The 13,715-nt window shown below is 39.5% G+C and overlaps 1 protein-coding gene across 1 annotated transcript in view; it reads right to left on the reverse strand.

Moving 5' to 3' along the window:
- GUCY2C (guanylate cyclase 2C (heat stable enterotoxin receptor)) overlaps nt 1–6,821 on the reverse strand; it is a 45,180-nt gene extending 38,359 nt beyond the window's left edge. The window contains 4 exon segments of the mRNA XM_010190264.1: nt 1,328–1,543; nt 4,165–4,232; nt 5,560–5,672; nt 6,608–6,821. Coding sequence (XP_010188566.1) covers nt 1,328–1,543; nt 4,165–4,232; nt 5,560–5,672; nt 6,608–6,821 — 611 coding nt within the window.
- Nucleotides 6,822–13,715: the final 6,894 nt, after the last annotated feature.

Below are 13,715 nucleotides of genomic sequence, written 5' to 3' on the forward strand. Positions count from 1 at the left end.
TTGGCAATTATAGCTGCCAACATGGAAAAATAGGAATTGTAGTAAGAGATAAGCAAAGTGAATAGATTTTTCAAAGCATCAAAGAGAGGTAATCATAGCAATTACATCATGTGATCAAGTTGTTATCTATACTAAAAAGGAAGGAGGTGATAATAAAAGCCCCTACATATCTACAAAACAGTGAATTGGAGATCAGTTTTTAGGCCCCTTAATTCAGAAAAAGAAAAATTTAGTTTTGTATACAAAATAATCTGCAAGTACATGCTTATATCACTCTGAAGCCATTACAGTCATAAATTTTGCAAGTTCCTCAGGTTATGAATTGGAAAGATAAATAGTAGTTATTTCCATGAAATCTTGGCTGCCTGTGAGCAACATTTATACAACTAGTAGGAGAAACAAGATGATTTTTTAAAATTAATCAGCATTTTATGTTCCAAAATTTGGAAAAAAATCAAAGGAGCATAAAAACACACACATGAGCTAAGAATTAAGTACGAGTCAATAGTAGAAAAGTAATTATAAATATCAGTCTATTAAAGAGTCTATTTGACTGAAATTGGCATTGTAATGGACTGCCCAGGAAGGTGGTGGAGTCACCATCCCTGGAGGTGTTTAAGGAAAAGCTGGGTGTGGCACTTAGTGCCATGGTCTAGCCGATGTGGTAATGCTAGGTCATAGGCTGGACTTGATGATCCCAGAAGTCTTTTCCAGCCTCAATAATTCTGTGACTCTGTGAAAAACAGCCTTTGACTTTAGGCAAGGAGAAAAACCAGCATTCTTGAGAATCAAGCACAGGCTGATGTATCAGGTCACAAAAGGACGACTGTCTTCTTTGCTCCAAACTGATCAGAGCACAGCATAAACTCTGCAGTCACTGGAGGACATTTTGTTCAAAGAAAGATACAGTTTGAAATTTGGAAATGTTTTGGAGTAACAATAGTGCCCACAGATTGGAGTTATTAATGTGAAGAAATATTACGAGAACTTAATAAGACCCCTGACCTTCTGATGTAGGAGCTTCTCATGTCACAGTATTTATATTAAGGATGCAGTAAATGGGTATTTCCAGCCAGGACGATATGTGAGCTATGCTGTCCACAGGAAAAGCCAAGGCTTGAGAATACTTAAAAGTAGTCTGCGTAAAACATTCAGATATGCAGTAGAGCTAAACAATATAATTCAACTTTTCTATCTCACATTCCTTGATAGTAGTCATAAGGCGTCTCCTAAAATGTAAGACTCAAAGGACAGCTTATAGGAACCATGTCCAAGGATGAAGATGAAGTTTATCAACAGCCAAGTCAGAGATAGATCCGGATCTTACCAGAAGCATGCTTCTGAGTTTTCATTCCTCTTGTAAATGTAGGCAGATTCCCAGCTTGTGGTTTTGAATGGCAGCTGATATTCTTTCCAAAAATAATAGAAGAAATCGTTCACTTTCCTGGCTGGGGTCAGAAGGCGGGTTAGGTTTACTTTGTAGTCACAGGACAGTCCAAAACTCCCTACAGAGATCAGAGGCAGGCTCAGTATTGTTTCAACTCTGAAGGGAGAGACAAGAGGACAAGTCTGAATGGATTGCTGTTGCGCCAAGGCAGCTACCACGTGATTTCCATCCTCAGCCCCCTCTCCTCTTGTGCCCTGCATTGGTTTAACAGCAATTTGAACCTGAAACAGAAGGCTCCTCAAGAACATAAACAGATTTCAGATTTCAAGTCAGTATTGATACTGAAAAGCCCTGTTGAACTGGTCCAGGCAGCTTCTCTCGCTGCCCCACATTCCCCATACCCTTTTGGGTACCATGCATCATTCAGTCCAAGGGCTATGACAAGAGTCCAAAGGCTCAAGGACCCATCTGATTCTGCTCCCCAGCTGCCATTAATATGGGATAGATTTGATCTCTTTATTGGAGCACTGCTGGAGGGTGACAGCTTTCTGCCATCAAAAAAGCTTTACTTCTACAACTCAAAGGAAAAGTCTTTTAGTCTTTCTGTACAACAGCAATAGTCAGGGAGAAAAACAAAGGTAACCCTCTGCTGGCAAGAAATTTGTATCACAAATATATTTCCTATCCACAGAAACAGTAAGTTTTTAAGGATAAAAATATTTTCCTAGATGTTGCAATCTTATCAGACTAGACTAAAAATGTTTTAGTTCATGTATAGTGGATTTTTTATGACAGGGAATTTTGCCTGCAAAAAACATGGCCATTAGAGTTGTTGGCATTATTTTTCAGGTAAAGCCCACTTACCAAATTGCAGGGTTTATACTTGTTGGAACAGAAACAGACATAGATGGTATAAGTAATACCAGGGAGAGTATTTCACTAATGAAATGGACATTTTTCTAGCTGACTTAGAATAGACTAGACTATATCAGTTGGAAGGGACCTACAGTGATCATCTAGTTCAATTGCCTGACCAATTCAGGGATGACAAAAAGCTAAAGCACGTTATTAAGGGCATTGTCCAAATACACCTTAAACACTGACAGGATTGGGGCATCAACCACCTCTTTAGGAAGCCTATTCCAGTGTTTGACCACCCTCTCAGTGAAGAAATGCTTCCTAATGTCCAGTCTAAACCTCCCCTGGCACAGCTTTGGACCGTTACCACGCATGCTATCAATACATACCAGGCAGAAGAGATCAGCACATCCCTCTCCGCTTCCCCTCCTAAGGAAGCTGTAGAGAGCAATGAGGTCATCCCTCAGTCTCCTTTTCTCCAAACTGGACAATCCCAAAATCCTTAGCTGCTCTTCACAGGACATGCTTTCCAGCACTTTCACCAGTTTTGCATAATATTTTACCATGGTCCTACACATATGTAAGACTTATTGTTTTGACTCTTCTATAAGTCAATCACATGCATTCACCAGTAACATTGTATCCGCTTCTGGTCATGTCACTCAAACAAAAGTATAGAGCTAAAAGCAGATAAAGGGTCTGGAAGAACAAGCCTTATGAGGAGCAGCTGAGGGAACTGGAATTGTTTAGTTTGGAGGAGACTGAGGGAAGACCTTGTTACTCTCTACAACAAACTGAAAGGAGGTTGTAGTGAGGTGGGTGTTGGTCTCTTCTCCCATGTAACTAGTGATAGGACAAAAGGAAATGGGGTGAAGTTGTACAAGGGGAGGGTTAGATAGGATATTACAAAAAATTTATTTACTGAAAGTGTAAATAACTGAAAAAACACTGAAAACACTGAAACAGGCTGCCCAGGGAGATGGTGGAGCCACCATCCCTGGAAGTGTTTAAAAAACTTGTGGATGTGGCACTTCAAGACATGGTTTAGTGGGCATGATGATGTTAGGTTGATGGTTGGACTTGATGATCTTAAAGGTCTCTTCCAACCTCAATGATTTTATGATTCTATGGTTCTAAAGCTTGAGGTAAAAGTGTCACAATCTTCCCAGTATCTCTCAGTGAAACCAAAAGGCTACCAAAGTTTAAAAAGAGAAGTGATTCACATGGGTAACAATATGGATTTGTATGTCATGACTGATGTAGGTTTTTAAACTGATTTATGCTAGAAGTCTGCAGATTCAGCTTACACTTTTCCTAATATCTGAGAATGAACAAATTAATATATGTTATAGAATAGAATTATACAGTTTCATGTATAATATAATAGTAGAGATATTAATTTTTCAGGTATGTGTCCTGAGGCAGAAGAGCCAGGATGAAACTGAATACTCCCTATCTAAACACTCTCTGCTGAAGATGGTTGGGGTTTTTGGAAATGCTCTCAACACATGTCACTCAGGGCTTTCTCGATGACTGGACACCCACCAGAAGAACCCCTGTTGCTGCAGCACTGCAATGTCCACATGTCTCAAGCTAACATCTCTTGCCTGCTGCAGTTGCTGAAGAGTTAAATCTTTCGAGCCTGTAATCAGTCAACCAACTTACTGTCAGCAATTAGAAAAGTTTCCCTGCTAGCAATGGGATTTCTTCAATGAACTTTGAAAGGGGATTTTTTTTCTCCCTACAAAACATAGTGGCTATGCATAAGTGTTTTACTGCCTTGACTGTAGACCTCAAGGTGCCTGATGCATCCTAAACCTCAGTGTCTCTGCTGGCTGGTTGTACACAAAACAACTTTGTCCAGCTGTTGATGTTGATGTTTTTAACATCACAGTACTGGGGGAAGAGGTGGTACTTACGAGACCATTTGGTAGGTGGCATAAGTGCAAGCGGGTCCTATGATGACACAGCCAAGCCTGCCAGAACGCTGCAAGGGACCAGAAAGGATCAGTAGTGGGGACGGTGCAGAGGACTGGCAGAAAGAAGAGGACGGGAGAATGAAGAAACCTTGAGGATCTGAGAAGGAGTTACATCATTTACTCAGCACAAGCAAGAATAGAATAGCAAAGGAGCTACAGGAAGGTTAAAAGAACAGGAAGGTTAAAAGAACAATCCTAGAGTGAAGGAGGGAGGAATCACAGAAAGCTAAGTAAAGGCAGAGGACAGAATAGTGCCTGCAAGTATGAGTTTCATTATGAGACAGATAGCAAGTTAGGATTACAGTGTTGCAATTGTAATTGCACTCATGAAATCACACACTCCAGCAGTGCTTCCATTTGCAGAAGACAGAGATGTAGGAATCACAAGATTCTGCGTGTCAGAAAAATGATTAGTTATGTGCATATGAAGCTTGTATGAAAAATATATCCCTCTGTGACCACAAAATGAGGCCTGACCAGTAGCTTTGTGTCATTAGGGACTTCTTAACAAAGAAAGTATATGTGCATGTGCTCATACACTGGTAGATTTGAGAATTCACATTAGAATGACACAACTTCACTCAGAGGTGACAGTTACTAGACACGACAAAATCCACTGAAACATGGCTTCTTGCAAGGCACCAATTCTAAGTGAAGCTTTTCCCCATATTAGTGTATTCAGATAGTTTCTCCCACATGACTTCCGTGATTTCTAGTGAGAAGTAAGCACTTCATCTTTGCTCTCTGGGCATAGTTCCACATGCATTTCTTTGGTATCAGGGCCAGCCTAATAACCTCTCTGCCTGCATGTTCCCATCATTGCACAGCTCTCTCCTTAGGTTGCTTGTGTAAATTGATGGTGAACCAGATCAGGGTCTAATCCAGTTGGAAAGAGACCATTTTTGCTCTGCTTAGGCTGTTTGAGTGTTTGAAGTTGAGGTTATCTTGGTTGGTTGGGGATTTTTTTTATGAATTTTTTTGGCTATGTGGCCACACAAAGAGCTGTGCAGATATAAAAAAGATAACAACTTAAGTATAGGAAAAGGAGCCTGAAGCAGAAGGCTGCTTTAGCCGGCAGTGCCACCAAATGTCTAATGGCAGCCTCCAGGAAGCATTCATAGACTCTCTCTCCAGTATTTTCCTGCTTGTCTTCACAAAACCTACAGGAACATCTTCTCTTTGAAAACTTCACTTCCCTGTCAGATTTGTTTGGAATTAAACAACAGGATCAAAAGTTAATAAGGAAAGACAGAGAGAGACATGCACACAAACATGCAGAAAGAAAAAAATATCTTGTCTTCTAAGGAAATCAACTTAAAGGAGCCTGCTACTCACAAAAATTTGCTTGATGAGCTCCACACCTTCACAGGTGCTGGTACGACAACCTTGTGAGACATAGAGTGATGAGGTAAAAGGGTGGAAGGTGGCTTCAACTGTAACATTTTCTCCTGTAACGCAAACATAAAAGTAAACATCATTGTGAGTAGCAGATAATCACTAATGCGCTGTATCCCTCCTCTTCTCACACAGGTCTGAGCAGTCTTATGCTAGGATATCTCCCACCAAAAAGCTGCTAGACAGTCCACCTATCACCTAAACCCCACAACCTAGGATAAGATTGTAAAATTTGCTCCAGTGTGGACTGCTGATGACTTCTGCTGAGTGTTAGTACTTTCAGTACAAAGTACTTTTAGTGTTCGCCATTATTAGAGCCAATTTTTAAGGCTCTGAAGGAAGTAACTGAGAGACCACTTTCCAATAAAATTGGACAAAATCTCTTCAACTAGAGGGCAGAAAATGAATAGGTATAGTTTCTTTGGAACCTCTCTTTTCCCATATTCTAGAGTGACAGTAGATTGGTGATATTGAAAGGAGAGGTAAGATATCAAAATAAATCAAAGAGTTATATGCAGTGACTCTAAATGAGGGGAAAACATATTGACTGCAGATTCTTCACACTTCACGTCAAAATGTGATCAACAGATGTGGTCAAAAGGAAAGTTATTTTCAGAAAGTAGAGGCTAATCCAACCAGGAGGGGAAGCAAGGGCATTCCAGTTACTGCACTAGATGGATCACTGGTCTTGTCTGATCCAGTTGAGCAATTCCCATGTTCCCAATCCCAACTGAACATCTCCAGAAAAGCATATAGAAAGAGTCTGCCCAAACACCATGAAACCAAATATGGTTCTGCCAATCTGTAGAGCACTTCTGTTTTTACAGAAGGAAGTCATTACTTCTGTAACATCTACATAAAGTGAACAGACAGGCAAGGAGCCTGTCTGAGGAGCAGTTTGCTGAAGGTCAGATGAGTAGAAAGCTGCAGCACTAAGTCTGAAAAGAAACCACAGCAGGAGAGGGTTAACCTATACCCATTGCCTTACCTGCCATCTGCAATTCATTTTGTACCCTTTTCAAGGCATGCTTCACAGCTAATTTCAAATTATCCGTAGATGATGGGAAGTCCGAGTAATTCATGAGCATCACATTGATCACATAGCTGCTGTTTTTGCCACATTCATTTGAACCAACTTGCTGCAGCAGCTGGAGTGAGAAAAACAAAGGCCAAAGGGCCAGACCCAACATCCGTTGCTTCATTATTGCTTAGTTTAGACCCATTTCCTGCTCTTTCCTTTCTTTTTCTCTTCCAATACTCTTTCTTTCAGATATTCTACATTGGTTTTGTTCCTGGATAGGACGAAAGAGATCTCCACGCCGTAAGTTCAGCTTGTACGATCCTTCTCTTGGGCACTTCCCTATCCCGCTCCCTGCCTTCACCTCTGCCTGCCCCTCTGCTGTACTAGGTGGCACTTCTCTTTGTGAAAAACTAGCAACAGCAAAAGTCAGGAAAGGAGAGAGGCTAAAGGTTGCTGTGAATGTTTGCTCACAGAGAGTCTGAGGCTATAAAACTGGAGTATTACCTGGAACCTTGCCTGATAAGGGCACTAACTCTTTATCACAAGGATGAGCTGAGAGAAGGAAGGGGAGTGGACAAATGGACTGTAAAGATAACTCTTTAAAATAGAAATAAAATATAAGGTCCATTAAAGCCTAGAGGAAAACAGATGGTTACTTCATGTTTGCATTGACCTACATTTCTGGTTACATTGCCACACCATCTCTGCTGGCTGGGCCCATAAATCAAGGGTGTATTTTCTTCTGTGATAAGTTACCAATTTCATTCCTTTAGCTTTTACCATCAAAGCACTCTTTGTGGTGGCAAAAATGTCTTGCAGTCCCTCAGACCAAAGTTTTCATTTCTACTCAGAGTAGACTCAGCACAAAGCTTGTCTGCTCATACTCACCCGGCATTGGACACCAAAGCACCCCAGGTCTGCCCCAGACATGTTGCTCCCAGGCAGTACAGGTCTCATTGCCCATTCCCACCTTGTCATATGGCTCCTCAAATGGGGGCCCAACATATTCGTACTTTATGTGATGCAATCTCTTGCATCAGGTAAGGATTAGCAAAACTGAAGGCCACATCCCCGACCTGTGGAATCAAAGCTAAATTATAAATCACATCACTAAAAGGCACACACTGAAGGACACCAGGATATTGTTCCCCAGTAGAAGGAAGGGAAGGCAAAAACCCCACAGGCCTTATGGGTAAGTTTGGACACAAAGGAGAACTGCAAGATAAAAGGAATCAACAGGCAAAGTTAAATAAAGTACTGAGTGTGATCGGTCTGAATTTGGGGTGTTTGTGCACATCTATAGCAGCTTCTGTTTTTCTACTGAAACTTTGACTGAGGCTGTCAGATAATAAATCAGTTTATTTCTGTTACCTTCCTGAAATTCTTTTAAGATAAACAAGGAAAATAATCAGCAACAGTGTACGTAACAGTGCTTTTGGTATAAAACAGAACTGAAATTCTGTGGTTTCTTTCAAAGCCAAAGGTGTTGAATACACTTCAAATATATTTGCTCAGACTTTTTACATGATCCTATTTTAATACCAAATTATTATACCATAAATCTTTCTTATACCCAACAACAGGTTAGACCATGAGCAAGCATTTAAGAGCCAACCTTGAACACCTCGGAATATCTAATCTAGCAATTAGTAATACAGTCATTCTAAATTAGCAGTCTGTCATGTAAACTTCTAGACTAGTATGGCTGGCTAGAGCCACAGACTGAGAATGGAATACAGCTTTTCATGCTGAGATAATCTGCTCATCACTGCCCCATTTTATAGGTATTTACAAAGTCCTTGAAACTTATCCCATATAAGTCAATAAGAGATTTGTCATTAACTTGAGCATAGCTATATTTGCATTTTTATACTCTTCTTAGCATATCTGAGAGAAGCAGCCAGCGTGGATAATGTAAGTAGAACTGAGTATTTCACATTGCTGGTCACACATGGAGTATGTAATGGCACTGAGATTTCCCTGGTTTTGTATGTATTTATGTATTTATTTGGTTTTCATAGCAGCTTAAAAATGTCCTTTAAAAACAAAAAAGTAAAATTAACTATAGCCTTGGCACAGCATTTCTTTTTAGTCTCTCCCTTGCCCCCTGCCTTCACAGTGCCACAGGGAGTCCCCAGCAAGAACATGTTATAAATGACTTGTTGACCTCTCAACTTTTTAATTACTTTCTGTGTGTAGTCTCTCAGTGTCAAGTCCCGTGACTGGAGCACGCCCTGAGCATCAGGTGACGTGGAGTGGGAAGGAGTGCAGCAGGAAGCTGGAGCTGGAGCGAAGCAAGCACTCCCTGAAACCGGCTGAGCACCACACTTTCCCTTGTACTTCAGGGCTTGGCACATCAGACACATTTGCCTGGCAGACTGATCAGTAACATCTGCTTCATGGTGTAAGAAAGACAAAGAAAAGCTGTGGCATCATGCTGTAAACATGAGAGTTACTGATCCTATAGATGATGGTGAGGGAAGAGAAAAGAAAATGTGGATGAGTGAGTCTTATGTGTAAGGCACAAAATTTTATGGGCCTGCCACAGGCAAAAGCAAAAATGTCCGTGTATTTGTGTTTGTTGCTGCCTGTGCCAGAGGGATCTTTAGTCTCTGGGGAATAGAAGAGATGAGACACCAGTGCTCGTCCATTCATAGCACCCTGGCTATAGAATGAAGCTAAGCTCCTGAGGACCCAAGCAAACTTCATCTAGTTCTTTATAATGTCCAGTCTACCATTCTATAAAACCAAGAGGTTACCAGTGACACAAACCAGCCAGATACCCAAAACAATCTTCAATATTTCTATGGGGCACTGCCCCTGCTATCTCAGTAACTTTTCTCCAGCTCTGAACCAGCTCTCACACTTCAAAGATCAGTCAGGGAGGGAGACAGCTCAGAAATCTAGAAGTCAGATTATGTGTCAGAGGAAATTTTTAAAAAGGCTTTTTGACTCCTACAGGCAAATGCAGCTTTAATTATAAATACTCTCTTACAACAGAACTACCAGTAATGGAAGCATCCTTAAGGCAATGCAAATGAGACTGCCTTCCCCTGGAAGAATGTGATGATATGGAGCAGCAGAGCAAGAGACTCAACCACCAAGAATATCCTGCCTACGGTAACCTCTCCTGACACCCTCAGGATAAGCCACAAAATTTATCCCAAAAATGTCTTTAAAGCACATCTTACAGAACTACTTAAAGCACATCTTATAGAACTACTTATTTTGTCTTAAAAGAGTCAAAGTTTAATCACCTTCTAAGGAATAAAATGCTAAGAAAGCGCATCTGACGTCCCTAGTGCATTTTTTCTAGCTGTCACTCCTAGGCATCATCTTGTCAGAAAGGTAAAAAAAGATGCCAGCATTAAATATCTTCACTATGTGCAAGTATCTATCTAAAACATCAGTTCTTAGGTGTACATCAGTTTGAGTACCTCTTCTTTGTAATCCTAACATTAACAGCTGATGGAGGTCTCCTTTTGAATCATTGAATACCATCCCTGTAGTTTATCACTTATTCTGCCTTCAGAAGCACAGGAACGATTAAGATCCAGATAGGCAGGCCCTGTATTTATTTGTCTGAAGACAAAATTCAGTCCCTTGCCAGCAACACTAATACCTGTGCATATACAGCATAGCTACAAAACACCATGATAGGTCTCTGTGGGTGTTCTTATAATCTGTGTTAGGTTAGAAATAGCAACTCAAATTAACTCACCAAAGAACTGTATCAACTTTTTCAGTGAAAAGTGATTTTTAGTTTCTGATTCTACAGCACTATTAGTTTGTTCTGTCCTTTGTTGTATGGGATAATAAACAACCAGATATTACAGGGTGTATTTGAAACAGATAATCAGCACTGGCTTCCTGATCTAAAACTACTCTGAGAGATTCTTTCCGTCTTCTGGAATATTCAAGGACACTCAGACAGAGGAAAAGAAATCAGAAGAGCAAAAAAACCCAAACAGTTGCTCCTCTAAGTCTCTCAGCCTATGTAAGATTATGCTTTACAAAACATTTTCCAGTTCTTTTTTAACAGTCCATGTAACAGGTCTTTCTTTTTTGTACAGAGTCTGAGTGTCCTGAGAAATGGGAATGATGGGCCAACCTAAGCATCGCAGCATGTCTTTGCTTGTCCAGTTCATATTGCAGAAGTGCAACTGTATTCAGAGCAAGGCATTGTGTATCTCCAATACCTTTACCACATTCACTTTTTTAGGATCTTTTCACTGGCATGTAGCCTAATTTCTTTTTCACCTAATTACAAATCATTATTTATACTTGACCACTCAGAGAGAAAAAAATGGGGAGAAGATATAGAATGAAAATTTCAGGAAACTCAGAAGAGCCAAAGAGTTACGTGAAAGTGTCAGCTGCCCCTAGTCAGTTAAATTACTACTGTGGAAGCTGGAACTAATAGTCCCACTAAGTCTGAAGACAAGGTAGGTGTATTGTGTTGTCAGCTCATCTTCAATTTCTTTGATAACAAATACAACCAATGTAGCATTTTCCAAGCAACTATTTTGTAAAGAAACATGCATTGTGATGCAATTGTCTTATTTTGCAGAGTAAAGTACTTTGACAGTGTTTTTTAAAATTGAAATTTCGTATACATATTTGCTAGAATTATTTATTTTCTCAGTGTCATTTAATTATGATTGTTATCATCGACTTATGAGCTTTTAAATTGTACTTTTTTTTCTCCAGAGCTGGGAACTTTGAGACTACACAAGAATCTGAGGTTCTATTAAAATAAAAAATATGCAGCAACTCTTCAGCTTTGCAGAACTGGGAAATGTGAAGAAAGGACATTTAAAAAAACCTGAAAAGATACATAAATAAAAAGAACAGCAGATGAATTTATGTATTTAATTCTCATTTCTTTGGTTTCAGTGGCCATGCTTATGTTTTTGAATAATGAGATTGTCAATATTGTTTCTGTAAAATACAGAATTCTTAATATGAAATTTGCACGAGACATTATGTGTTGATCATATATAGCCAACAGGATAAATGTAGAAAAACTTCAGACAATGTTGTTTTCAAGTTCTCCCACTATTTCTAAGCCTAATTCCAAATTATTTTGATTGTCTGGAGCTTTAACAGCTTTACTCTGCCCATAAAAGATTTAGAAAATCATGTTGAAGAACAATAGAATAGAAACATTTCAGTTTCCTTTTATTTTCCAGTTTTGCTAAAGGTTGAAATCACAAATGTGATTGCAGAGAGAAAAGAAAACATTGCAGTACTGTACTGTGTGTTTATTTAATGTCAGCAACTTACAAGTCTAGACTGTATAGTATAAGGATGTCTTCTTTGACCTTCAATATCACAGAGAAGAGCAAGGACATGAAATAATTTTTTTCTGTCTTTTAAATTATTTTAACAATATTTCCACAATCCAGTTTTAGAAGACAGTAATGTGAATTATGACAAACATATCTATATAGTATACATATATATAGCAGCAGTATACATATATTTAATATGCATGCATAGCAGCTATGTTAGCTTTCCAGAACTTACCTGTTTTTTCTCATTTACTACACAAGAGCATAAAGAAAGACTTTATAAACATTATTCTTTGTGATTGAAACTATCTACTGGTAAATAAGAAGCCCGTAAAACAGCATGCAGATATGTGAGTCATGTGTTGCATGATCCTGAGAGTGCAGCACAATCCTGATCCAGTACAGAGTCTGATAAAGTAGAAGTCCTCATTATATAGCCATTCCCATGGGTTACCAGGAGTTTCGGTCTGTTCCTGGAGTTTATAGTTGCTGCCGTCACAGATTAGAGTGGAATTATGCTGCAAAGCACTAACTGTTCGCAGCAGAAGTTACCAATCTAGTAGGGGGAAGTCTACAGACAAGGATAAGAAAAGTTGTAATCAGAATTGCACCATACTACCAGCAGCTTGGGTGGTGGCCCCAACTTCCCATTGATCTATGTTGTCACATACCAGAAGATTAAGATAAGTATGTGATGTATCATAAATATCCAGCTCAATTAAGAAAGTCTTCTTCCTTTTAACCCCTTCCCAACACACACACACTTTGAAGTTAATATTATTCATCCATCTATTATACTACTGAAATAAATAGTAAGAAATCTTTCCTCTGATCTGCTGATCTGGTACTCTTTCTCTAAAGGAATTTGTTTCCAGAGTTACAGGATATCTATTTCTTTTCAGCATAAGAGCTGACCTGTGCTCTACACTCAGCAGGATACAGCTCCATCAAGTGATGAATGTAAGCTCTCTGTAATGTGCAAACATCTGTTTGTTTTCCTTACAAAGGTAAATGGCTTGAGTGTGTAATAATTCATGTCTTGGACACATACTTCAGTTTCCTTATAACTCTTTTTAATAAACATTATACCATCTACACTATGTAATGCAATGGAGTCATGAGATCTTCAAGCTAGTGCACACTTGAACCTGTAAATCCATATGGCAGTGGAATACTGTGCAGATATATCAGCACATGTCCTGGGCCAGTACAGCTGCATTCTCTGATGTGGCTATCTGTCTTGGGTAATTTTGTGTGGATCCCGCTTACCGCACAGTGCATTTTCAGTTCTGACACTGACTTGTGCTGGATCAGCAGATTGTCTCCCCTCCTATCCCTTGGTTCTACATACATAAACTTAGCTAAACATGATGCTGAGATCTAATACAAGGACAGCTTTTAAATTACTTTTGTTAACTTGACTGTGAGATCCAATACAAGGACAGCTTTTAAATTACTTTTGTTAACTTGACTGAATCTTGGTGTCAGGTTGGGTGCTGGAAGTATCACGAAAATTCTGAAGGTGCAGATCCCACAAATCTATACAATCACAGACATAAACACCAGTGAACACTAAAGAAAGAGGTTCCCCGACCAAAATGAAGGTGAAAATGAATTTTCATTTCACCATTTTGAGTTCTTTAATTGACATGACTGTTGTTTGCTTTCTTGAGCTGCGCAATAGAGACCTGACAAGAGCATTAAATGCGCACGTGATCTCTCACCTCTGCAGGTTGGTCTTTGCTGACAACTTATACATTTCACCTTTGCTCATCATGAGT

This window comes from Mesitornis unicolor, unplaced genomic scaffold (genome assembly GCF_000695765.1).
Source record: "Mesitornis unicolor isolate BGI_N332 unplaced genomic scaffold, ASM69576v1 scaffold15380, whole genome shotgun sequence".
NCBI lineage: Eukaryota > Metazoa > Chordata > Aves > Mesitornithiformes > Mesitornithidae > Mesitornis > Mesitornis unicolor.